Source organism: Artemia sp. Qi Xiang Cuo, chromosome 10, assembly GCF_049724085.1.
Source record: "Artemia sp. Qi Xiang Cuo chromosome 10, ASM4972408v1, whole genome shotgun sequence".
Classification (NCBI taxonomy): Eukaryota; Metazoa; Arthropoda; class Branchiopoda; order Anostraca; family Artemiidae; genus Artemia; species Artemia sp. Qi Xiang Cuo.
Genome location: NC_142803.1, coordinates 20,373,271 through 20,396,665, shown reverse-complemented (window position 1 = coordinate 20,396,665; position 23,395 = coordinate 20,373,271). Strand labels below are relative to the sequence as shown.

Here is a 23,395-nt window from a genome sequence, read left to right as displayed (position 1 = left end):
TCGGTCTGTTGGTATCTATTCCTTCTCTTTTGAACCGGCCAAGATCAGAGCGTTCCGAAGTACCGAAAAATTGTTTTTGGTATTAATATACCGAAGTTAAAAAATGAGCTTGGAAAAAAAAAAATGTGATTTTTTACATGGCAATGATATGGACGTGAATGATAAATTTACACTTTTGTATTCGATGATTAAGGATACGGTAGTTGCTTATAGTCAAGTTAAGAAGAAACGTAAATATTTGATCCGCCAAAAAAGCCTTGGGTTACGAAGAGTATTCTAGTTTCTCTAGCTAGGCGACAGTAATTGTATAAAAAGTACGTATAAAGTAATAACATTAGCGATGCAAATATTTATAAAGCGTATAGTAATAAGTTAAATAGTATACTTCGTAAAGCTAAGTTAGATTACCTGAATGATAGTTTTAAAAAAGCGGAGGGTAACCCGAGAAAGACTTGGAATGTTATAAAATCTGTTATTAAACCGAATAAGCCAGAAATTGTTTGCAGTCTTGTTGATGGTGAAAATATTCGCGAAACTACTGAAGGTATGTGTGAGCACATTTCTAGCGTAGGGAGCCGGTTAGCGTCGTCTGTTGAGCAGCATGCAGATGATGGTGATTTTACTCAGTTTTTGCCTGAACGTAGTGACGTTTATATGTATTTGCGACCGGTTACTGATCAAGGATTGTGTGATGTGGTACATGGTATGCAAAACAGTGCATCTAGGTCAAACTTTATTTCAACAAAAGTTTTTAAGTAAAGTTTTCCTGTGATATCACAACAAATTTTGTACCTGATTAATGCTAGTTTTAAATGTGGTATATATCCGGAGTGTCTTAAAAGTGCCAGAGTAATACCTTTATTTAAAGGGGGTGATAGGAAAAATGTTAATCATTATCGACCGATATCCCTCCTTTCTGTTATATCTAGGCTAGTTGAAAAACTTTTTAATTCTAGAGTATCTGAGTTTTTGGAGAATATTTCCTTTTTCCATTCTAATCAGTTCGGTTTTCGTAAGGGAATTTCTACAGAACAGGCAGTTTTATTTTTGACAACGTTTGTGCATGATGCTTTGGACCAAGGTTTTAAGGTGGCGTCTATTTTTTTAGATATTGTTAAAGCGTTCGATTCAGTTGACCATGAAATTTTAATTATGAAGCTTGAAAATTGCGGAATTAGAGGAAGTGCGTTGAAGTTATTTGAAACTTTTTTGAGAGGTAGGACCCAGTGCGTTGAAATTTCCAATGTGAGATCTGGTAAAAGAATGGTTGACTATGGTGTTCCACATGGTTCTGTTTTAGGTCCGCTTTTATTCTTGGTTTATATTAACGACTTACGATTTTCTGTTTTGGATTTGTTAGATAGTGCCCGTTCTAATTGTAGGGTGATTATTCCTAGTTTTGCAGATGATACCCATTTTACTGCCGCAGCAAAGACTGAACCTGATTTAATAGAGATAATGAGACGAGGTATGTTAAGTATAGCTAAGTGTATGAGAGTGACTAGGCTTTTGTTAAACCATAGTAAATCAGGTTTTATTATGTATGGTAGATCATAAAATTTTTACCCTTGGATTGTTGATATGCAAATGGAGAATTATGTAATTAAGCGTACAAATACTATACGATACCTTGGTCTTATTGTGGATGAATGCCTTAGTCTTAAAAATCATGTTTCTTTTATTAGTAGTAAGATTGCAAGAAATGTTGGAATGATGAGAAAGTAAAAAAATATTTTCCAGGATTCTGTTTTGAGATTGATTTATTTTTCGTTAGTTCACCCGTATTTAGTATATTGCGTGAGTATATGGTCTAGCACATTTTCAGTGCATTTGCAGCAGTTACTTGTGATACAAAATATGGCACTGCGAGTGTTGTCCGGAGATAATAGGAGAACTACGGTGAGATCCCAATATGTACAATTAAATATTATCCCTGTGTCAGGTCTTGGAAAATTTTACCATGGGTTATTTATGTTTAAATATTTTTCTAATTTGGTTCCCAAGTGTTTTTTAAATTTATTTATTTCCAGTGATGATGTACACAATTATCCTACTCATCATGCTAGAGATATACGGACACCTCAAGTTGCTAGTACTTGATTGCTATTTTCAATACGTCATGTGGGGCCAGTTGTCTGGAATAATTTGCCTGTTTCTTTAAAAAGGTCAGCGAATTTATGTGAGTTCTGTCGAGACCTTAAAACCCTTTGTCTCAATAGATATGATTTTGTTTAAAGTTTGGTATATTTGAGTCACTCTCAGGTTTGCCCGGATCCCGTTTTTTCCTATATATTTCCTATATATTTATAAATTTTTATTTTTTTTTGTTTTTGTTTATTTATTATTTATGGGATGACGGTGGGAAACTTTGGCATATGTAATGTGAAGTATTGATAATCCGTTATTGTGACCAGGAGCCGAGTGAGTGTAGGACTTTCATTTTTTCTTCTTTTCTTTCTTTTTCTTTCTTTCTTTTTCTTTCTTTCTTCTTTTTCTCTTTTTTTTTCTCTCTAGTATGTTATTATAGTGTTAATTTTAATAGGGCAAATACTTCCGAACAAGCGTTAGCTTATGGAAGGTCATTTTTTTTTGTGTTGTGTTGTTTTTGGAATAAACCCTTATCTAATCTAAAAAAAAAGAACGCTCTTTTGTTCTCCAAGTAAATTCCTACATCTCTTCTAAAAAGTCTGTCTCCAAAGGCCTTCCCCAAGGTGCTGTCCTCAGCTGTCTCCTGTTTTTGCTATATTTATGAGATCTGAACCTACCCCAAAAAAATATTCAGTTTGCAGATGATATAGTCCTATGGTCTACCTCAAGTAATTTTGAACTGGCCGAATCCAAGTTACAAAAGTCGCTTTATGACTTTGAATGTTTCTCCAACAATTCATGCTTACCCACCGCCCCATCAAAATCAGCTATATTACAGTTTCATGATAAGAGAAATCCCCTATCTGTCCTACTAACCCTAAATGGTGTTGTCATCCAAGAGCTACAACACATCAAATACCTTGGCCTCACTCTAGACCAAAAACTAACTTTCAGGCTCCATATTGAAAATGTGGGAATAAAATTCTTCAGAAAAATGCGCATCTTATAAAGGCTACTCAATACGCCTTGGGGTTGCCATGAAAAAAGTCTAATAAAAAAACTATAAGACATATCAGATCTCAGATTGATTATGGATTAATTGTCTATGGCTCATGTTCAAAAACCCTACTTTGCAATCTGGAGACTGTCCAGAATACTATGATCCGTGCTATTCTTGGCCTCAGGAATCACACCAAAACCAACTTCCTCCTTAGCGAAAGTGGTTTCACCTCTACGGCTATGCGCAGAGACAACCTACTTGCCCGCTACCTTACAACAATTGAAGGTAGTAGTTCCCATAGATTACATGACTGGCTAAGAAACCCTAGTGCTTTTAGGGGCCTTGCACGGGAATTGGCAACAACCCATATGACCTTAACCCATACCTTCATCTTCTTTATTTCAAATATACCCCCGGAAACCATCCTGGGCTAACCACTACCCATAAGTAAACTTTTTGTTTGCACCAGCTATTAAGGCAGATCTCTCCCTTGCCTATTTAAAATCATTATTCCATAAGTTTGAGTCTCATAGATATAACCACCTTCTCCCAGTTTTTGTGGATGGCTCAAAAACAGAATCCAGGACTGCTTGTGGAGTCAACTTCCCATCATTAGGTATAGCAGCCGCAGAAAGGCTCCAAAATGATGTGAGTATCATGACAGCTGAAATGGCTGCCATCAACATCGTATTGGAAACCATCATAAAGATGCCAAACCCTCCAAGAAACACCCCTCTTATAATTTATTCAGACTCAAAATCAGCCCTTGCCTCAATATCACCAGAGCATTCAGACTACCCAGACAATGATACATCCACCAATCTTGTACTATTGAACTAACTACTTAAACAAGGTATATCCACATAATTAGAATACATCCCAAGTCATATGGGTATTAAAGGAAACCACAAAGCAGATGAAGTAGCTAAATCTGCCCTTCAGTTTTAAATAGTATCTGGAAGACCTATCCCAGTAAGAGATATACACCATTGAGGCCTAAAATTTATATAGCAAACCAATGCCCACCAAGCCTTTCTCCATTTACATCCCAGAAAGACTCAAAGATGTACCACAGAATACGATCAAATGCTACTGGCCTTAACTGCCAAACTTATCACTATCAAAACACAACCACCCCAACAGTAATGAGCCCTCTTTGCCGCCTATGCCAAACCCATGACGAGACCATCAAGCACGCTCTTTTTGATTGGCCTGTGGCAACTCTCAACCATAAAAAAGAATGGCTAACTTTATCTGCTATATTCAAGCACCTTAAGCTAACCCCTAATATTGACCAACTAACACAAAGGAGACACTCTTCAATTGATGATGCTGAATTGTTCAAAGCTGTCTTTAACTGCCTAAATATAGGTGGTTTCATCAATGATATATAAATTCTATTATTAAACAATAATAGTCCACTTTTTATATTTGATTTCCCAGGATACCCCTGACATAATCAGACAATACGAAAAAGGTTAAATGGATTTATCCCAAGCCCATAACTGAAGAAGAAGAAGAATTAACCAGGTAGGCTGTGTTTGTTGAAAATACAATTCCAGTGATATGAGTAGGATTTAATGCCAACTAGGATTTTTATTCAATTAGACTAGGCCTCTAAAGCAGCATTCACAAGCGTGTCTAGCTAGAATCCCATATCTAGACATGTGTCTAGCCAGAATTTAATGTCTAGGCAATGACTGTTCACAAGTAAAATTTGGTGCTTAGCTAAAACTGCAAATTTAGTTTCAAATTGTCATTTCTAGCCAATCAAGAGAGCTTATGTGGGCAAAACTTTCAAAATTTCTATCTCTATTTTTACTGTCACAAGATAATGGATGACATAAAGCAGCACACGTTTCCAGCCAGAATTCAATGTCTAGGCAATGACCATTCACAAGTAAAATTTGGTGCTTAGCTAAAACTACAAATTTAGTTCCAAATTGTCATGTCTAGCCAATCAAGAGAGCTTATGCAGGCAAAACTCAAAATTGTAATCCCTATTTTTACTGTCACAAGATAGGCTAATGGATGAGATAAGCAAAACAATTGCCTTAGTGTGCTTCACTATTATGTCTAGTGTTCCATATTTGCATAAAATGAAAGAAAAATAACTAATGGGTAAACAAAAATTAAATTTCAGTTTAAAAATATAAACATAGGCCTAAATGATGAAAATAGTTGAATATCACACATTCTGATTGGCTGTAGGCTAATCAAAAGGTAAATATCTACCAAATCATATTATTGAGCTAGGACTAAAGTGAATACACCATTCGATGCCTTTTTTATGCTGATTACGAATATAATAAGCATTTCTATTGAAAATAAATTACAGCCCCCCCCCTATATATGCGAATTCCGGGTTAGGTTAGGTATATATAGAGGGGGGGGGCTGAAATTCCTTTCCGATATAAATGCTTATTATATTCGTAATCAGCATAAAAAAAGGCAGCAAATGGTGCATTCACTTTATTCCTAACTCAATAATATGATTTGGTAGATATTTACCAATCAAAAATCCTAGACATTGAGTTCTAGAGTCTAAGACTCAATGTCTAGCTAAGTGCCTTGTCTAACGTGTCTATCTAAAGGGCTGGGCACACATAGCTGATTTCAGGAACCAATTTCAGCATCAGTGGACAAATGATTGCAGTAAGAAAAATTGGTTGAAAAAAAATATTATTGTGCAAGATTTTCAAAACAAAAAATCATGGATATATATAGTCAACTGGAGTTTATTAATAGTTGCATGATTGATCTCAGTTTAGTTCTCAGCTCAGTAGCTGGTTCTTTCACCACAGACATCTCTGGCTCACTGTTTATTTGTATCCCTATTTTTTGTGATGATCATGATGAAAATCAGTGCTGATTTTGTAAATTAGGCTGAAAACTAGAAAATTTTTCAAGCTCAAATCAACACGGATTTCTTTTAAAATTGGCACTGACTTGGAAATCAGTTCCCAAAATCAGCTATGTATGCCCAGCCCCTAAGTGCTGAATTTTACTTGTGAGCAGTTGCTGCCTAGACTTTGAATTCTGGCTAGACATGGGATTCTAGATAGACATGCTTGTGAATGCTGCTTAAGAAAAAAAATTCCTTGTAAATTTTTCATTGTTCATATTATTGACTTATGAATTAAGTAAACATACCACTTGATGCCTTTTTTATGCCCTTTCCAAATATTATAATCATTTTTGTTGAAATGTATTTTATCCCCAGCCCTATACATACCAATTCAATCAATCAATCAATTTATTAGTACTAAAAAAAGCAATTACAAATGTAAGGTTTTTTACATGCCCAAGAAGCTCAGCTTGTAAATGTCCAACAAAACAAAATTAGACACTTATAAAGCACATAAAAAAAAACACATACATATACAAAAAAAAAAAACTGGATCAAGAGACATTTATGAAATAGGGTATTTAGAAGGAAACTTAGCATATAACTGAAAAAAAAATTCTAAATCTGAAAAATATATTAAATGAAGAAAGAGTGACATATAAATTACGATGGAATTCAAAAAAATTACTATACGGTACTGGAAAGACCTGGTGAGAAACTGACTTTGGAGAAAGAGATAGAGGGACATCAGGAGGGATGGAGCTCCATAGTAGACTTGATTGATAAACAGGAGACCTCTGACCTGCTGTGTCTGGCCATTCAGTGTATATATTTGCACTTAAGGGGGGTGGGGTGGGGGGAAGTTTATACTCACCTCTCATTTACATCAGAAATAAAATTTACCTCCACCACCACCCCCACCCCGAATGTGAAAATATATACCCTGAATTGGTATATATAGAGGTTGGGGTAAAATTCATTTCCAACAAAAATGATTATTATATTTGGAAAGAGCATAAAAAAAGGCATCAAGTGGTATGTTTACTTTGTTTGTAAGTCAATAATATGAACAATGAAAAACTTACCCAATTCCCTTTGTGTGCTTCACTATTAGGCCATGTCTGGTGTTGCATATTTGCCTAAAATGAAAAAAAAACAATTAATGAGAAAACAAAATTAAATTTCAGGTTAAAAATATACCATAGCCTAGTGGAACTAGACATATTCTGATTGGCTATAATCAAAAATCCTAGACATTAAGTTATAGAGTCTAGAACTCAATGTCTAGCCAAGTGCCTTGTCTAGCATGTCTAGCTAAGTGTCAAATTTTACTTGTGAATGGTTGTTGCCTAGACATGGGATTCTAGCTAGACAAGCTTGTGAATGCTGCTTAAGACAATTTTCATAGAGGTCTAGCCTGTAGGAGATTTATAGCCTAGGGCTAAATCAGAATTTAGCAGTCAGTAGGATCAAAATAGCATACTTTCTTCAGGATTCTCTTGTGTTATAGATGTAATTCTGAAAGCTGTGGTTTCAATCTATAAAGTTTGTATGGCCAAAAAGCCTGAGGTTTGGCAACCTATCATCCTCCATCTCTAAAGTGTAACCTAACCATCCTAACCTTTCTTGCATAATAGCTGTAGATAATGGGATTTTCATACAGCCAGAGCTGTTCAAAGGGGAGGGGGTAGCTGACCAAGGTGCTGTGACTAGGGGGTTGCCCAGTTTTATCAAATCTTTCACTGTGATATTTGCTAAGCCTGTATTTGAGTCAGGAGGTTGGCAATGTAATCAGTTTTGGCACTATTAGTTTCTACCTTGTCACCACCAACCCTATGGATAGCCCAACATACAGCTTATGCTTGGTATAGGCCTATGGTCAATAGTCTTGAACAATTGTCTTAAACCATCCTTGGCAATTCTTCTGGAAAATATCTTGCATGTCTTCCTCAGTCTTCTGAATTTTCCAAGTCTCTGAGCCATAATATTAAAAGACTAAACTTGTTTCATTTGAAGCAAGTCTCTACACCTTGGCTATTACAATTCTTGGATATTCACAACACCTGTCATTTTCACTCATGATGCTAGCCAGGTAAGGGAAGCTATCTCCTTAAGCAGCATTCACAAGCATGTCTAGCTAGACTCCTATGTCTAGAGATGTCTCTAGCCAGAAATCAATGTCTAGGCAACAACCATTCAGAAGTAAAATTTGGTGCTTAGCTAAAACTACAAATGTAGTTTCAAATTGTAATTTCTAGCCAATCAAGAGAGGTTATGCAGGAGAAACTTTCAAAATTGTAATCCCTATTTTTACTGTCACAAGATAATGGATGAGATAAGTGAAATTATTGCCTTACTGTGCTTCACTATTATGTCTGGTGTTGCTTATTTGCCTAAAATGAAAAAAAAACGAAAACATTTAATGAGAAAACAAAAATTAAATTTCAGTTTAAAAATGTAAACATAGATGATGAAAATAGTGAAACTTGACATATTCTGATTGGCTGTAATAACAAATCCTAGACATCAAGTTCTAGAGTCTAGAACTCAATATCTAGCTAAGCACCTTGTCTAGTGTGTCTAGCTAAGCACCAAATTTTACTTGTGAATGGTTGTTACCTAGACATTGAACTCTGGCTACACACATGTCTAGACATGGTGTCTAGACATGGGTTTCTAGCTAGACATGCTTGTGAACACTGCTTTAGTTGATTTTTGTGCTGTCTGACGTTACCTCCTCATCCTTGTTTATTCCTACTCTTAGTTTGTGGCTTAGTTTTCCTAGCCTAATATTAGTTTTCATACCCTTTATCAAACCATAATCCCTAAAAACTCCAAAATAGCCCAGCATTCATTTTGATAACATTTTTATCTGGGACACTCAAGTCATCTGTAAGTCTAGTAAATCAAGTCTTTAGTTCTAGTAGAGCTATGTATCTCCATGTACCTCAAATTGCAGCTTGGAGCAGTCTAAGGATTTTCCCTTGTGAAGCTCCAGGGTTGGTGTTTAAAGTTTTTTTTTTATTGTAGTTTTGGGACCAGGTTTTGGTGATTGGTAACTTCCCATTTGAGTTTAAACTCTCTGAGTTTTTTCTGGTAGGGGGGTGGGTGGGTTTTGGGCTATGTGGGATGATCTTTTCATGGGGAAAGAGAGATTTCCCTAGCCAGATTTCCCAGCATTATTTAATAATAATCAGAAATTAAATATAAAAAAACAAGTTTTTCAACTGAAAGTAAGGAGCAACATCAAAACTTAAAACAAACAGAACTTATTATGTATAAGGTTGGGTTTGCCACCTAGTCAATACCTCACTCTTTATGCTAAAGTTTTTTCTAGTACTTTCATAAGAGCTATTTATTCTAATTAACAGCCTTTGTGATTAAGGGGTCATTTTTAAACAATTGGAACAAAATTTGAACTTTAGTGTAAAGAGTGAGGTATTGACTAAGGGGAAAACCCCCTAATATATGTATTAAAAATATCTGAATATAGAAGTTTGTTATGCAAGTTAATTCGTAAGTTATGTATATTTATTGTTAAACAACTTTCAAGAAAGCCATTTAACCAAAAAAGTAAATTTAATATGCAAATTTTTTTTTAACTGTTCATATACAGTGAGCCAAAATCATAACCTACATCAATTCAAAAACTTTCAGAAATAGATAAAAAATAAAGTTGTTTTAACTGAAAGTAAGGAGCAACATTAAAACTTAAAAAACAAATTATTCCATATGCTGCATTAAGTCCTGGTCTACTGTATTAAGTTTTGGTCTTTCTTTTGTTGTAAATTATTTTTTTGTTTTTTTTTGTATCTTGAATGTTTTTCTTTTCTTTGGTTACTCCGCTCTTGTGAAGTTTTTAAGTTTTATGTACATATGTATGTAGTGTATTATCTACTTTTTTTTATATTCCACAATTATCATTTTTGTATATGATGTGGGTTAAAAATGAATTATTTTTATTATTATATTTGGAAGGGGAATTTGGAATAAATTTTTTTTTTTTTTTTTAAATATAGTTGTGAGAAAGAGTCAAACTTTAGTGAAAAGAGCAATACACTGAGGAGGGGACAGCCCTTTTCATATACTGAATAATTTCTGTGTGTTTTAAGTTTTAATGTTGCTCCTTACTTTCAGTTAAAAAAAACAGTTTTTTTTATTTAATTAATTTAAATGTGGAACTGTGGTCAATGCAATATTTCCCCTTCCTGAAACCACACCATTCTACCCTTTAAACTTTATCCACTTTATTTCTTAGTCTGATAAGTATCATTGTGCTAAGAAATCGGCTTTCTACTGAAATCAAGCTAACAGCTCTGCACAAATAAGCATAAAAACCAAATGATACACACAATTGAAACTCAGAGATATAAAGATTAAAGAGGAGCATACTGAAGCATGCCTTCTCTAATAGGATGCTCCAGGCTCCCGTACTTACCAGTCTACACAGAAAATGCTCTTTTATTAAAAAATCCTTAATAAGATTAACCGCACCAACAGGAAAATCAAGGTTTATTAGCACCTCAAGTAATTTCTAGTGAATGACACTGTCATAGGCATCAACCCAGTCAAAAAGGATGGCAATGAATGAATGCCCATTTTTAAAGGAGTCTGGTGTATTGTGTTCAAGGCAGGCAATATGGTCCCATGAACAACAACCCTTTCTAAATCCTGTTTGTTCAGAAGATAAAACCTATTTACTTCTATAAACCATTCAAGTTTAGATACAATCAATTTTCCAGGATTTTCTCCAGTATTGTTCTCATGAAAATTGGTCTTTAAGACATTAAATTGTTTAAAGGCAGGTTAGGTTTGAGGATGGGGTTACTATGGCTAATTTCTATTGTCTTTGTATTTTGTGATGGGTCCATATATGGTCGCAAATAACCAGAAGTATATATTTAAATTTCACTGGAGCTTGTGTAATCCATTATATATATATATATATATATATATATATATATATATATTATATATATATATATATATATATATATATATATATATATATATATATATATATATATATATATATATATATATATATATATATATATATATATATACGCATTAAATTAGACCTTAGATCCGCTTGTGCCTCCTGAGGCACCCAGGACATCACAGAGGAGCCGCCAACCTTCCCTTATGTTTGCCGCTGCAATGATTTCCTCCCATTCTGGTAGAACGGAGGTGTGCAGGTTTCTTAGATCTCTTTGGTAGGTCCGGTGCAGTGTGTTTCTGGGTCTTCCCTGGCTACAAGTTCCTGGTGGTTGCCAATATAAAGTGGCTTTTGGGAGTCTATGGTCATCCATATGTAGGACATGGCCCAAATATCTTCACCTTCTGACTCTGATGGTGTCAGTTATTAGAGGTTGTTGTGTCATTTCATGGATGGGCTTGTTTGTCACCTTATGTGACCAGTGGATGTTCAAAATTATACAAAGACATATGTTTTCAAAAGCCAGGACTCTTCTCTCTTGTTCTTGATTCAGGTGCCACGTTTCTGCTGTGTAGAGTAGTATTGACATAACATTGCTGTTGAAAAGGTGTAGCTTCAGGTGCAGAGAAAATCTCTGAGATCTCCATACTTGATGTAGTTTGCTGAAGGTGCCATTTGCCTGTCCTATTCTGGTGAGTATTTCTTTCACTATCAAGCTGGTGTTCTCAATGATACTTCCCAGATATTTGAACTGGACAACTTGTTCAACATTTTGGTTGCCACATTTAATGGACAGAGGAGAGTCACTAGTTGCCATGCATTTGGTTTTCTCAGCATTCATATGTAGGCCAAGATGGTTTGCCCTTACTCTGACCTCATCAAGTGATTCTTGAAGCTGCTTTTTGCTTGACTCAAGCACTGCTAAGTTGTCTGCAAAATCAATATGATTGACCTGGACTTAGGGGCTTAATCTGATGCCTTCTGCCCCTGTGTTCTGCAGGATGTAATCAACCATTATTACAAAAAGTAATGGTGATAGAACACACCCCTGTTTTACTCCTGAAAAAATCCTGAAGAAACAAGTTTAGCCCTCTGGTGTTTTGATGCAAAATTTGCCATCCTCATACATGACAAAAATAATCATCACTATCTTTTCAGGGATTCCATAGTGGATGAGAATCTTCCATAGGCTTTCACAATCTATAGAGTCAAATTCTTTCTCAAAGTCCACAAAGATCATATAAAGCTTTGAACAACACTCCCTGCTTTCTTCAGTAAGACGTCTAAGCGTGAATATAAGGTCTGCACATGAGCGGTTTGGCCAGAAGCCATACTGTTTGTCTCAGAGGTGATGATCAAGTTGTGTTTGGATCCTCTGTAGGATAATATGTGAGAAGATCTTACCTGGTATTGACTGTAAACTTATACCCGGCCAGTTGCCCAGCTTGGTAGTGTCTCCTTTTTTGAATATCCCGATGAGTGTGCTGTGCTTCCAGTCTGATGGTACTTTGGCCATTGTCCAAATCCAAGTGAAGAGTAAAAACCAAAGGGAGATACGTAAGGATTATCCCTGCAGATATGCAGTCCAGTCCTGTAGATCTTTTGTTTTTCAGTTTCTTTGCTGCTTCTAGTATCTCACTGGCAGAAAGCGGATCTGTGCTGATATTCAGGAAGAAGATGGGAATCTCTGGAATGTCAGGGGCTCTTTTGGGGTGGATCTACTTAGCAAACTTTTGAAATGATTAGCCCATATTTCATTGACTGCACTCTGTTTTGTCACCTGCACCCCCAATGGATCTCTGACAGGGCTGTCTCTATTTGCTGGTTGTTCCCCTATGATATCGTTGGTGATTCTGTAAACAGTTCTTGAGTCTCCTTTTTTTGCTGCTTCTTCTGCCTCCATTGCTTTACACTCTAGAAAGTTTTGCTTATCAGTACAGGCACTTTTCTTGACAGCTTTGTCAAGATCTACTACTCATTTTAGAAAACAAGACAATCAGGGATTTGTTGATGGAGGACAGACATTCTCATCTTTTTTTCATCTATTAGTTGCCAAGTGTGCTCAGATAGCCACTGATCTTTAGGGCTACTATGGAAGCCCAGCTTTGATTTAGCTATCTTGTGGTAGCATTCCTTCATGGCTTCCAATACTATTTCACATTCAGCTTCCTCTGGTATGGGTAGAGCTTCAAATCTATTGTATAGCTACATTGTAAAAGTCTGTTTTAATGTCTTGTTCTGGAGTTTCTCAGAGTCAAAGACAGGTTTTTGGGACTGTCCTTTTGTTGCAATATCTTCTTTAATTTTAGACAGAGTTTGGCTATCATAAGGTAATGATCTGATCCGTCAGCTCCTCTATAGGCCAAAACATCTTGTACACTTGATTGCCATTTTCTGCTTATAAGGCAGTGATCAATCTGATTTTTGGTCATTCCATCTGGTAATGTCCAAGAGTACTTGTGCATGTCTCTGTGAGAAAACAGAGAACCACCAACTACAAGGTCATTTATTTGGGCAAAATCAATTAGAAGATCCCAATTTTCATTTCTTTGACCCAGACCTTGTTGGCCAAGAACTTGTGGGTTGAAGGATTGGTCATTTCCTACTTTAGTGTTAAAGTCTCCAAGGAAGCAAACAATGTCATGTCTTGGTATATCCTTGGCTATGGCTTTAAGTGATCTATAGAACTTGTCTTTTTCTTCATCAGTGGCTTCATTTGTAGAGGCGTAGCATACAACAACTGACATTTTAGCCTGTGTTCCCAAAAAGCTTGCAGTTAATGTTCTTGGTGATACAGGAGTCCATTTTTGGAGTGACTTGTGGGTCCGCTTTGGCATCATCATGGCAACTCTGGCTTCTATATATATATATTGGATTTGTTTGGGGAAAAGGTGGGCGTGAGAGGGGAGTTAGTGTCCTCAAATCACTTTCGACTATTAAAAAGACCACTAGACCTTTGAATTTCCAATTGAATGAGCCCTTTTCAAGTTTCTATGACAAAGATTTCAATAAAAACTTATATGCCCCTAGGGCATAATTTATAACCCTTGCCCTGAAGACTGTGGGGGGAGTGTCCTGCTCAAAGATATAATTTCCTGAACTTTAAACTGCGTGGAACAAAAAGGCTATCTCAAAATTTTGATTGGATGAATTTGGGGAGATGGTAGGCGTGGAAGGGGTGTTAGTTATCTTCCAATCACTTTCGACTATTAAAAAGGGCACTAGCCATTTCAAATTCCAATCGAATGAGCCCTTTTTTTAAGTTTCTACGATAACGCTCTCAATAAAAACCTTATATGCCCCCAGGGCTTAACTTACAAACCTTGCCCTGAGGGCTGTGGGGGGGGGGGGGTTGTCATACTCAGAGACCTAATTTCTAGAACTGTCAACTATGTTGAAAAAAATAGCTATCTCAACATTTTGATTGGATGTGTTTGGGGAAAAGGTAGGCATGGGAGGGGGTTGGTTGCCCTCCAATCACTTTCGATTATTAAAAAGGGCACTAGCCCTTTGAATTTCCAATCGAATGAGCCTTTTTTGAACTTTCTACGACAACGTTTTCTATAAAAATCTTATATGGTTTTTAAGTGGCACTAGTTTAATCACTTTCGACTATTAAAAAGGGCACTAGCCCTTTGAATTTCAAATCGAATGAGCCCTTTTTCCGGCTTTTATCACAGATATTTCAGTGAAACACCTTATGTGCCCCCATGGTATAACTTATAACCTTTGTCCCAAATACTTTGGGGGTAGCGTACTGCACAAAGATGTCATTTCCTGAACTTTGAACTGCGTGGGACAATGTGGCTGTCTCAAAAATTTTTATTGGATGTGTTTGGGGAAATGGTGGGCGTTGAAAGGGTGTTAGTTGCCTTCTAATCACTTTCGACTATTAAAAAGGGCACTAGCCATTTCAATTTCCAATCGAATGAGCCCTTTTTGAAGTTTTTACGACAACGCGTTCGATAAAAACCTTATATTCCCCCCGGGCATAACTTACAACCCTTGCCCTGAGGGCTGCGGGGGGGGGGGTTATCATCCTCCAAGACCTAAGTTATAGAACTTAAAACTACGTTGAACATAATTGCTATCTCAAAGTTTTTATTGGATGGATTTGGGGAAAAGGTGGGCGTGAGAGGGGGGTTAGTTGCCATCCAATTACTTTTGACTGTTAAAATGTGCGCTAGCCCTTTAAATTTCCAATTGCATGAACCTTTTTTGAAGTTTTTATGACAATGCTTTCTATAAAAACCTTATATGCCCCCAAGTTATAATTTTCAGCCCGTGCCCTGTAGGCTGTGGGGGAGTGTCCTCCTAAAAAACATAATTTCTATCTTGAAATAAACTACGCTGAACAAAAATACTATTAAAAAAGTTCGATTGGATATTTTTGGGGAAATGGTGTTAGTCGCCTATCCAATCACTGTCAACTATTAAAAAGGGCACAAGCCACCCCAATTTCCAATTGAATGAGCCCTTTTCGAAGTTTCTACGACAACTTTTTAGATACGAACTGCCCTGCTCTAAAGGAAAAAAATAATAAATAATACGTTGTGCCAACATCGTTCTTATATGCCCTCAGGGTGTAATTTCCTGAACTTTAAACTACGTGGAACAAAAAGGCTATCTAAAAATTCTGATTGGATGAGTTTGGGGAGATGGTAGGCGTGGAAGAGGTGTTAGTTATCTTCCAATCACTTTTTACTATTAAAAAGGCCACTAGCCCTTTCAAATTCCAATTAAATGAGCACTTTTTGAAGTTTCTATAATAACGCTTACTATAAAAATCTTATATACACCCAGGACATAACTTACAACCCGTTCCCTGAGGGCTGTGGGAGGGGGGGTTGTCATCATCAAAGATATAATTTCCGGAATTTTAAACAACGCTGAACAAAATGGCTATCTAAAAATTTTGATTGGATGTGTTTGGGGAAAAGGTGGGCATGAGAGGGGGTTGGTTGCCCTCCAATCACTTTCGATTATTAAAAAGGGCACTATCCCTTTGAATTTCCAATAGAATGAGCTTTTTTTGAACTTTCTACGACAACGCTTTCTATAAAAATCTTATATGGTTTTTAAGCGGCATTAGTTTAATCACTTTCGACTATTAAAAAGGGCACTAGCCCTTTGAATTTCAAATTGAATGAGCCCTTTTTCAAGTTTCTACGACAAAGATTTCAATAAAAACCTTATATGCCCCCAGGGCATAACTTAAAACCCTTGACCTGAAGACTGTGGGGGGACTGTCTTGCTGAAAGGTATTTATTTCTATAAAAACCTTATATGCCCCCAGGGCATAATTTACAACCCTTGCCCTGAAGGCTGCGGGGGGGGGGGTTATCATCCTCAAAGACCTAATTTCCAGAACTTAAAACTGCGTTGAACAGAATGGCTATCTCAAAATTTTGATCGGATGTGTTTGGGGAAAACGTGGGCGTGAGAGGGGGGTTAGTTGCCCTCCAATTACTTTTGACTATTAAAATGTGCGCTAGCCCTTTAAATTTCCAACCGAATGAGCCTTTTTTGGAGTTTCTACGACAATGCCTTCTATAAAAACCCTATATGCCCCCAGGGCATAACTTACAACACTTGCCCTGAGGGCTGTGGGGGAGTGTCCTCCTCAAAAACATAATTTCTATATGGAAATCAACTACGCTGAACAAAATTGCTATCTCAAAATTTTGATTGGATGTGTTTCGGGAATTGGTGTTAGTCGCCTAACCAATCACTTTCGACTATTAAAAAGGGCACAAGCCACTCCAATTTCCAATTGAATGAGCCCTTTTCGAAGTTTCTACAACAGCTTTTTGATACGAAGTGTCCTGCTCTAAAGAAAAAAAAATACATTGTGCCAACATCGTTCTTATATGCCCCCAGGGTATAACTTAAAACCCTTGTCCTGAGGGTTGTGGGGGAGTGTCCTCCTGAAAAATACATGTTCTATTTGGAAATCAACTACGCTGAACAAAATGGCTATCTCGAAATTTTGATTGAATGTGTTTGGGGGAATGAAGGGCGGAGGGGGCTAGTTGCCCCCCAACATCTTTCGACTATTAAAAAGGGCACTACTACTCTCAATTTCCAATCAAATGAGCCCTTTTAGAAGTTTTTACGACAACTCCTTCGATACGAAGTGCCCTGGTATGGAAAACAAAAAACAAAAAAAATGAAATAAATAATATATTGTGCCAACATCGTTCTTTACTTAAGCAGCGCGATTGTGCTGCCTATGATTAAGCGGGTTTTTATTATTAGCCGGTCTGGAGTTATGGTTTGATATGTCAGCTTTTTGGTCAACAATTTGAATTTTCTCAAACTTTGAGCGACGAACGGCACGGGTTAACGTCATTTAGTCGAACTCAAATTTCGGCTATCTCAATATCTGGAAAGGGAAATCGTTTTGTGGGGTTGAGACAAACAAAAATTCCGAAATTTGTTTCCCCCTCTATGAGATCCGGTCACCCTACATGTTCGGGAGAGGGCTCATTCCAACAGAAATTAAAATTTTAGTGCCCTTTTGAAGTGACTTAAAAGATTCGAGGGCAATCAGCCCCCTTCCCATGCCCCTTTTTTCCCCAAATTCATCCGGTTAAAATTTTCAGATTGCTATTTTGTTCAGCATAGTTGACAGGTAGCCATGCCTTTGGGGATGATCTTATCTATTATTTAGTATTTATTATTGGGAAGTTTTTGGGGAGGGGGTATTTTCCATGGGGAAGGAAGCTTCTGAAGATGAACTTTCCAGAGGAAATTTTACTCGGCAGAATTCGCCAGAGTTCCTATATAAAATAATTTTATTTTTCTTACCTTCTCTTTGCCAAATTCTCCATGGGGGAATATTCTGCGGGATAAATTATTAATGGGGAAGTTTTCTGCGGGAAAGGCTTTCTATTGTGACAGAGGGGAATTTCCAGGGAAAAAAAATTCTATGGGGAGATTTCCTTCATGATTTTAGAACTTAAATAATAAAATACAACTCTTTTAAAAAATGAAAGTAGCCTAAGGAGAAATTTTTAGGTGGAATTGTCTGCAAGATATTTTCTGAAGGAAATTTTCAGTGAAGATGGAATTGTCTGGACGGAGGGGGATTTTACGCAAAAGGAACTTTGCATGGAGGGGGAATGCCCTCTCCTCAATACCTTCCTCTTTTAAAACAGTTCGTGGTAACGAACATAAGTTTTTTTTTTGTACTTCAAAAGAGCTATCTATTCTAATTAAACGGCAGTAGTAAGGGGTCTATTCGTTTAAAATTTACATTGAATTACACGTTGATATGTGTGTGTATTTTCAAGTAATTGGGTTACCAGGGCCTATGCCTATTACAATGACCTCCGCTTTGGGAGGCAGACGGGTTTTCTATTATGTCATTAATTTCTTGTGTGTCATTCGATTAGAGAAAGCTCGGTGGTTAGTCCAATATAAAAACTTGACTGGTCGGTTTTTTAAAAAACTTGCCCAGGTATAATGTACTCGATTAAAAAACCCGATATAATGAGCACAAACTGCACCCTAATTTTTATTATGTTTTAAGACATCTTTTATTGTACAACATACATTTTGGACTTTTTAAAACAATGGATTTGTCCATTTTCAATGTGAGTACACTTTTAATTCTTTTATTTCCCCCCCCAAAAAAAAAATTAAGAAAACGTTTTACTAGTAAAATCTAATGTCACAGGGACTTGGCCCCCCTCCCCTCCAGCAATACAAAATATTAAGAATATGACGACTATATTCGATAGAAACGTCACAGCATGCTCTTTTATATAATTTAAATAAGATCTCTCCTCAATAGGTATGTTTACAAGTATTAACTGTTTTTAAAATAAGTTTCTTAACATTCAGAGTCAAGCTTTTTCCTAACATGATTTATCTTTCTGCTTTGAATGAAAAGCTTGCGTGCTACAAAGAGTGTGAGAGTTTTTGGGGGGGGGTTTAATTTCACAGGCTCGTGCTATACACGGGGTTTGTCTAATTCCGATGTCACGGCGGATGACTTTGGAAAAAATTAGCGTGGGAGGGGCCTAGGGCCCCTCAATTTTTTTTTTGGTTACGTAAAAAGGACATTCTAACTTTTAATTTATGTTCGAATAAGCTTCCAGATAGGGACTTTAAGCCTCAATAGTAGGGCTCTCTGATGATGTGATTTTCATTAAAGTTCTATGAGTTTTAGAGGGTGTTTGCCCCCTTTTTCAAAAACAAGGCAAATTTTTCTCAGGCGCGTAACTTTTGACCGGTATAGCTAAACTTGATGAGACTGATATATTTGAAATCATAAGGATTCGCTCTTTACCCTAAAGTTTTTTATTGTTTAAAAAAATAAAGTTGTGAGACAAGGTTAAACTTTGGCGCAAAGAGTCATGAGTTGAGAAGGGGGGGGCACCCCCTTTCATATAGGGAATAATTTCTGTTCGTTTTAAGTTTTAATGTCGCTCCTTACTTTCAGTTTAAAAAACTTTTTTTTTTATTTAATTTCTGATCGTTTTTTAGTTAATGCAGCTTTTATTTGCATAAAAATTTTACTTTTCTTTTGCTAAATGGATCTCTTTATAAATTAACTTACGTAACTAACTTCTATATTCCTGTATTTTTCTTCTGGCAAAAAATACAAAGTTGCAGATTTTTGCAGATATGAGCTTGCACCAACATTGAATTTATTTTTCTTCTTCTGGACTGCCAACGATTCATTGGAACAATGTTTAAGAAAGGTGTCAATTGTATCATGATCAAACTGATGAACTTGCGTTGGCGTACAGCTTGACAACGATCGAGGAGGTCGTTGATTATAAATCAACATGATTTTTTCAAGATCATGAATAAAAGCCGGTGTATTTTTTAATGTACAATATCTGGAAATTAAAAGTTGAATAGTTCTTATCAATCGTTCGACCAATGGAATCTTTATAGGACTGTGACAATAATAGAGCAGTGTACTATATTTATCTAGTACTTTTACAAAATGCGGATTAACAAATTCACTTCAGCGATCTGTTTGAATTTTCTTATACCAACTTTGTTGGAGAATACTTTCAATGGCCTGAGCAGTTTCAACACTACGCTTTGATCCCAATGGAATTGTATATGCATAACAACCAAAAAAACTGATTGCAAGTAGAATGTACTTGTATGGTGTATTGTGACGTCTTTGAAGCTCATCTAGAGTCAGAAGGTCTGTTTGCATTATATGCCATGGGGTAAAGCCATTAGTTTTACAATACTGATTGGCACAAAGTCTATGATTTCTGTGCAGAGTGTAACCTAGTTCATTCTGTATATAGTCTTGAACAATTTTAGTGTGAACACCGCTGATTTTAGAAAGGGTGGCGGGGTAACTTAAACAGCCTACATCACCAGCATTTTAATAAGCACCTCTCACTATTTCGAAGATTTTGAACGTAAACACGTTGTGTAACATCTGCTACCCTTTTCTATAGTGCCCGTTGGTGGTGGTGGTGGTGGTGATGGTGACGTTGACTTGATACATCTTCACTTCTGTCTAGCTATCAGTGGTGTGCTAGTTTTTTCCAAAATTGATTTAGAATCTTCAAGTTCATATTTTAATGGTGTCAATGTTGTTGTTGTTGATGGCGATGATACATGTTCATTTAATTTTTTTACAATTTTTCTAATACCAATAAGAATTTTGGGGAAGTTTCGTTTATTTAGAAAGTTGTATAAATGATCTTCAAATGATAATAGTCCTTTACGATTTGTAACCATATCATAGATTAAATCAAGTAGATTATAGCTCTTACCCTGAATTATAATCCTTGTCCCATTGCTCTCAACTTGAATTTGATCTTGACCACTTTCCAAGAGATAGGCTAGGAGTCGTTTTATTTGTTCGAGATAAGTTTTGGGCAGTTTATTTACAAATTTCGATATAATTTAATCCAATTCCTCCTTCTTCAGTTGTGTTCCAGCAGCAGAATCCTGAGAAGATGATTCTTTTTTGGGATCAACAGCAGCAGCAGTGGGCTTCGAGCGATAGGGCTTGTGTTTGTCCACTCGGCGAATTGCATCTTGAAGTAAAAGCAGTTTTTTATCATCCTCAATATTCTCATTGTCAAGGAACTTACTCAGTTTGTTCTCAAAGGGTTCGACGGGTGAGAGAGCGAGTTCTATTGGCGTCAATTTATAGGGTTTTGCTATTCTCTATCTTTAGAGAAAAACTTTTTATAAGTCCTGCAATTATTGGCAGTAACAATGTGAAAAAGCTACCGCCCGCCTGCAGAAGTCGTTTCCTTTTGAAATTCTTTACTTTCCTTTTAAAGGCCCATGTACGTACAATGGAATGATTTTGCGTTGTCTGTTGCTTAACTACTTATGGAACGTGAACATTACCCTCGATCAAATTTAAAAAAATTTCAGATATTAGATTACTGAAATTATTTTACATACCAGCTTTTGGTTGAGTCTTTTTAAGTAGAGATGTTGTACGTTTTCAAACTGTAAACAAATACTATTTCCCATGTTGCTTTTTTAGTGTCATGACAGAGAATAAGAGGTCTGTTGAGTGGGCATAGGGCGTTATACTGTGATTTCGTGTTCAAAAATATATGTGACTACACGTAGATCCTCGGATGTATTTTGATTAAGATCCAATAGGATGTAGCCGTAGGGTTTATTAGTTGCCTGATTGTATGCTGAGAGCAGAAATTTGGGGGTGCCTGGGTAGATTTGTTGATTAGAAGTGTTTAGCGAACTAGAATCACGAAGAACCCTGTAGATGATATAGTGGGGACAGCTCAGTTCAAGAGTTTGCATACATGCTCTGTAATGAAAGAGATCGTTTAGAACCAGAGTAGCGAAAATCTGCTCATGATGATAGCGAATAGTGAACAGTTGTAGCTTTTTCTGTGAACATTGTTCAATAGATTCAGCCAGATCGTCAATGATCAACCAAGAGTTTTAATTAATAATGCTGAAAACGTCAAGTCACTGTATGAATTGTACCTGCACCACCGCCCCAGTGGCTGAAACTTCTCTCATTTTAACTTATGACTTCTGCCAAATACTGTAACAGTGGTAGATTTTTTTCGGCTTTTCAAGGAGCATTTTTACTCAATTTTGTATCATTCTAGGTAGTAGTGTTTTTTTGCCCGACATTGGCGGCCCAAAGAGAAACAATCTGAATGGTGTTTTAAATTGATACATGTTCCCTTCAACAGTTGACCTGGACAACTAACTGTAGACTATGGCTGTCTAATGACTAAATAATTACTAAAAAAAAGTAGTAATTCCCTATTACTACTCCGTTCAAGAATAATAACGAGAAGAAGAAGACGAACAATATTTTCTTTTATTATATACATAAAAAAGTGACAATACTTAAAAAAAAAAATACTACATTGAGAAAGGCACATTAAACATGAAAAAAAAAATACACTTTTTTTTTAAATTTATTAAAAAAAAAAAATACAACATTTACATAACCACTAGAAAAAAAAAACACTTAAATCAATACACTTTTTTTTCTTTTTTTTTTAAATTTATTTATAAAAAAAATACAACATTTATTGGACTACTTTGCACACACACACACTTGTGAAATAATATCATACACTTTTACTTACAACTTTTTAAAGTTTGGGATCCCCCCTCCCCCCAGGGGCGGCCACTGCGGCAGCCGGGGACGGGGAGCACCGGGTTCCGAGAAGTGGGGGCCGGGGGGGGGGGGCCCGAGCCGGGATCGGCATTAAATACTGGATGTTTATCGGCATTGCACAACCCAACACACACACACCTTTTAAGTTTTGAGTTTGTTAGAAAAAAAAAGAATTTAAAAAAAAAACCTCCTGACCCAAAAAAACCTCCACCCCGATTTAAACTTTTTTTTAGTGTCACACTTTAAATTTTTTTATAACGAGGCTTGATAATTAATATGTACATTCAAAAAGAGCTTACGATAGAAACAGCAAGTGTTGTTGTAAATTAAACAAAAACAAAAGCACATATAAATTTTAAGAGATTATCGAAATTGCGTTTTTCTCGAATGTAACGGTGTAGTTTTTAAATTTTAAAGTTCAAATATCCAATACTTTAGCAATTGGAAAAAAACTATTGTCTAATCAGTGTCTATGCAAACACCTTGTACCATTATTTTCTACAAATATTGTCTGTACCCCCTAGCAAACTTGTTTTATATCCTTGCCGTGCGTTTCAACACAGTATACCTTCGGTCTAGGAAACACACCACTGGATATGAAATCGCTACCCGTTTCAGATTTTAGTATTAACAATTGATTTGGGGCCTTGAGTCTCACAAGCTTTGGGTAGAGGGATTTATCCCAGTTGGTGTAGTCCATTCCTGAGCTACTATACTTGCCATTTTCCAACTCATTCACACGATTTTCTGTTTTGACTTTTAACCGGAGTGAATCTGTGTCCCCGTAAAATACCTGAACTTGTCCTTCAATCAGCCACGCAACCCCTCATACATTATAATAATACGACAACATGAGTTCCTATCATATTATGGCTATTGTAATTCTGCCTGCATTTCCAAGTGATAAAC

The 23,395-nt window shown here is 36.4% G+C and overlaps 3 protein-coding genes across 6 annotated transcripts in view; 1 reads left to right on the top strand and 2 right to left on the bottom strand.

Moving 5' to 3' along the window:
* The window catches only part of Fibp (acidic fibroblast growth factor intracellular-binding protein), a 76,650-nt gene that overhangs the window by 46,088 nt on the left and 7,167 nt on the right, over positions 1-23,395 (top strand). Inside the window, exon 1 of one of the 4 annotated variants that reach the window (XM_089096150.1) lies at positions 4,283-4,618. The exons of 2 other annotated variants lie outside the window; for them this stretch is intronic. The gene's annotated coding sequence lies outside the window, so the exon portion shown is untranslated. Of the gene's footprint in view, positions 1-4,282; positions 4,619-4,642; positions 4,659-23,395 lie in introns of those variants that run through there. One more of the 4 variants, XM_089096152.1, reaches the window with a different exon arrangement.
* LOC148947567 (uncharacterized) lies at positions 3,526-12,391 on the bottom strand. Its single transcript, XM_089095939.1, has 4 exons — positions 12,280-12,391; positions 11,525-11,805; positions 7,022-7,075; positions 3,526-3,582 (listed from the first exon to the last, which is right to left on the bottom strand). Exons 1-4 carry the CDS (start codon positions 12,389-12,391, stop codon positions 3,526-3,528), a joined length of 504 nt encoding a protein of 167 aa, XP_088952065.1.
* Positions 13,101-13,718, bottom strand: LOC148947566 (protein CFDP2-like). The gene has a single exon (XM_089095938.1). The coding sequence runs from the start codon at positions 13,716-13,718 to the stop codon at positions 13,101-13,103; it is 618 nt and encodes a 205-aa protein (XP_088952064.1).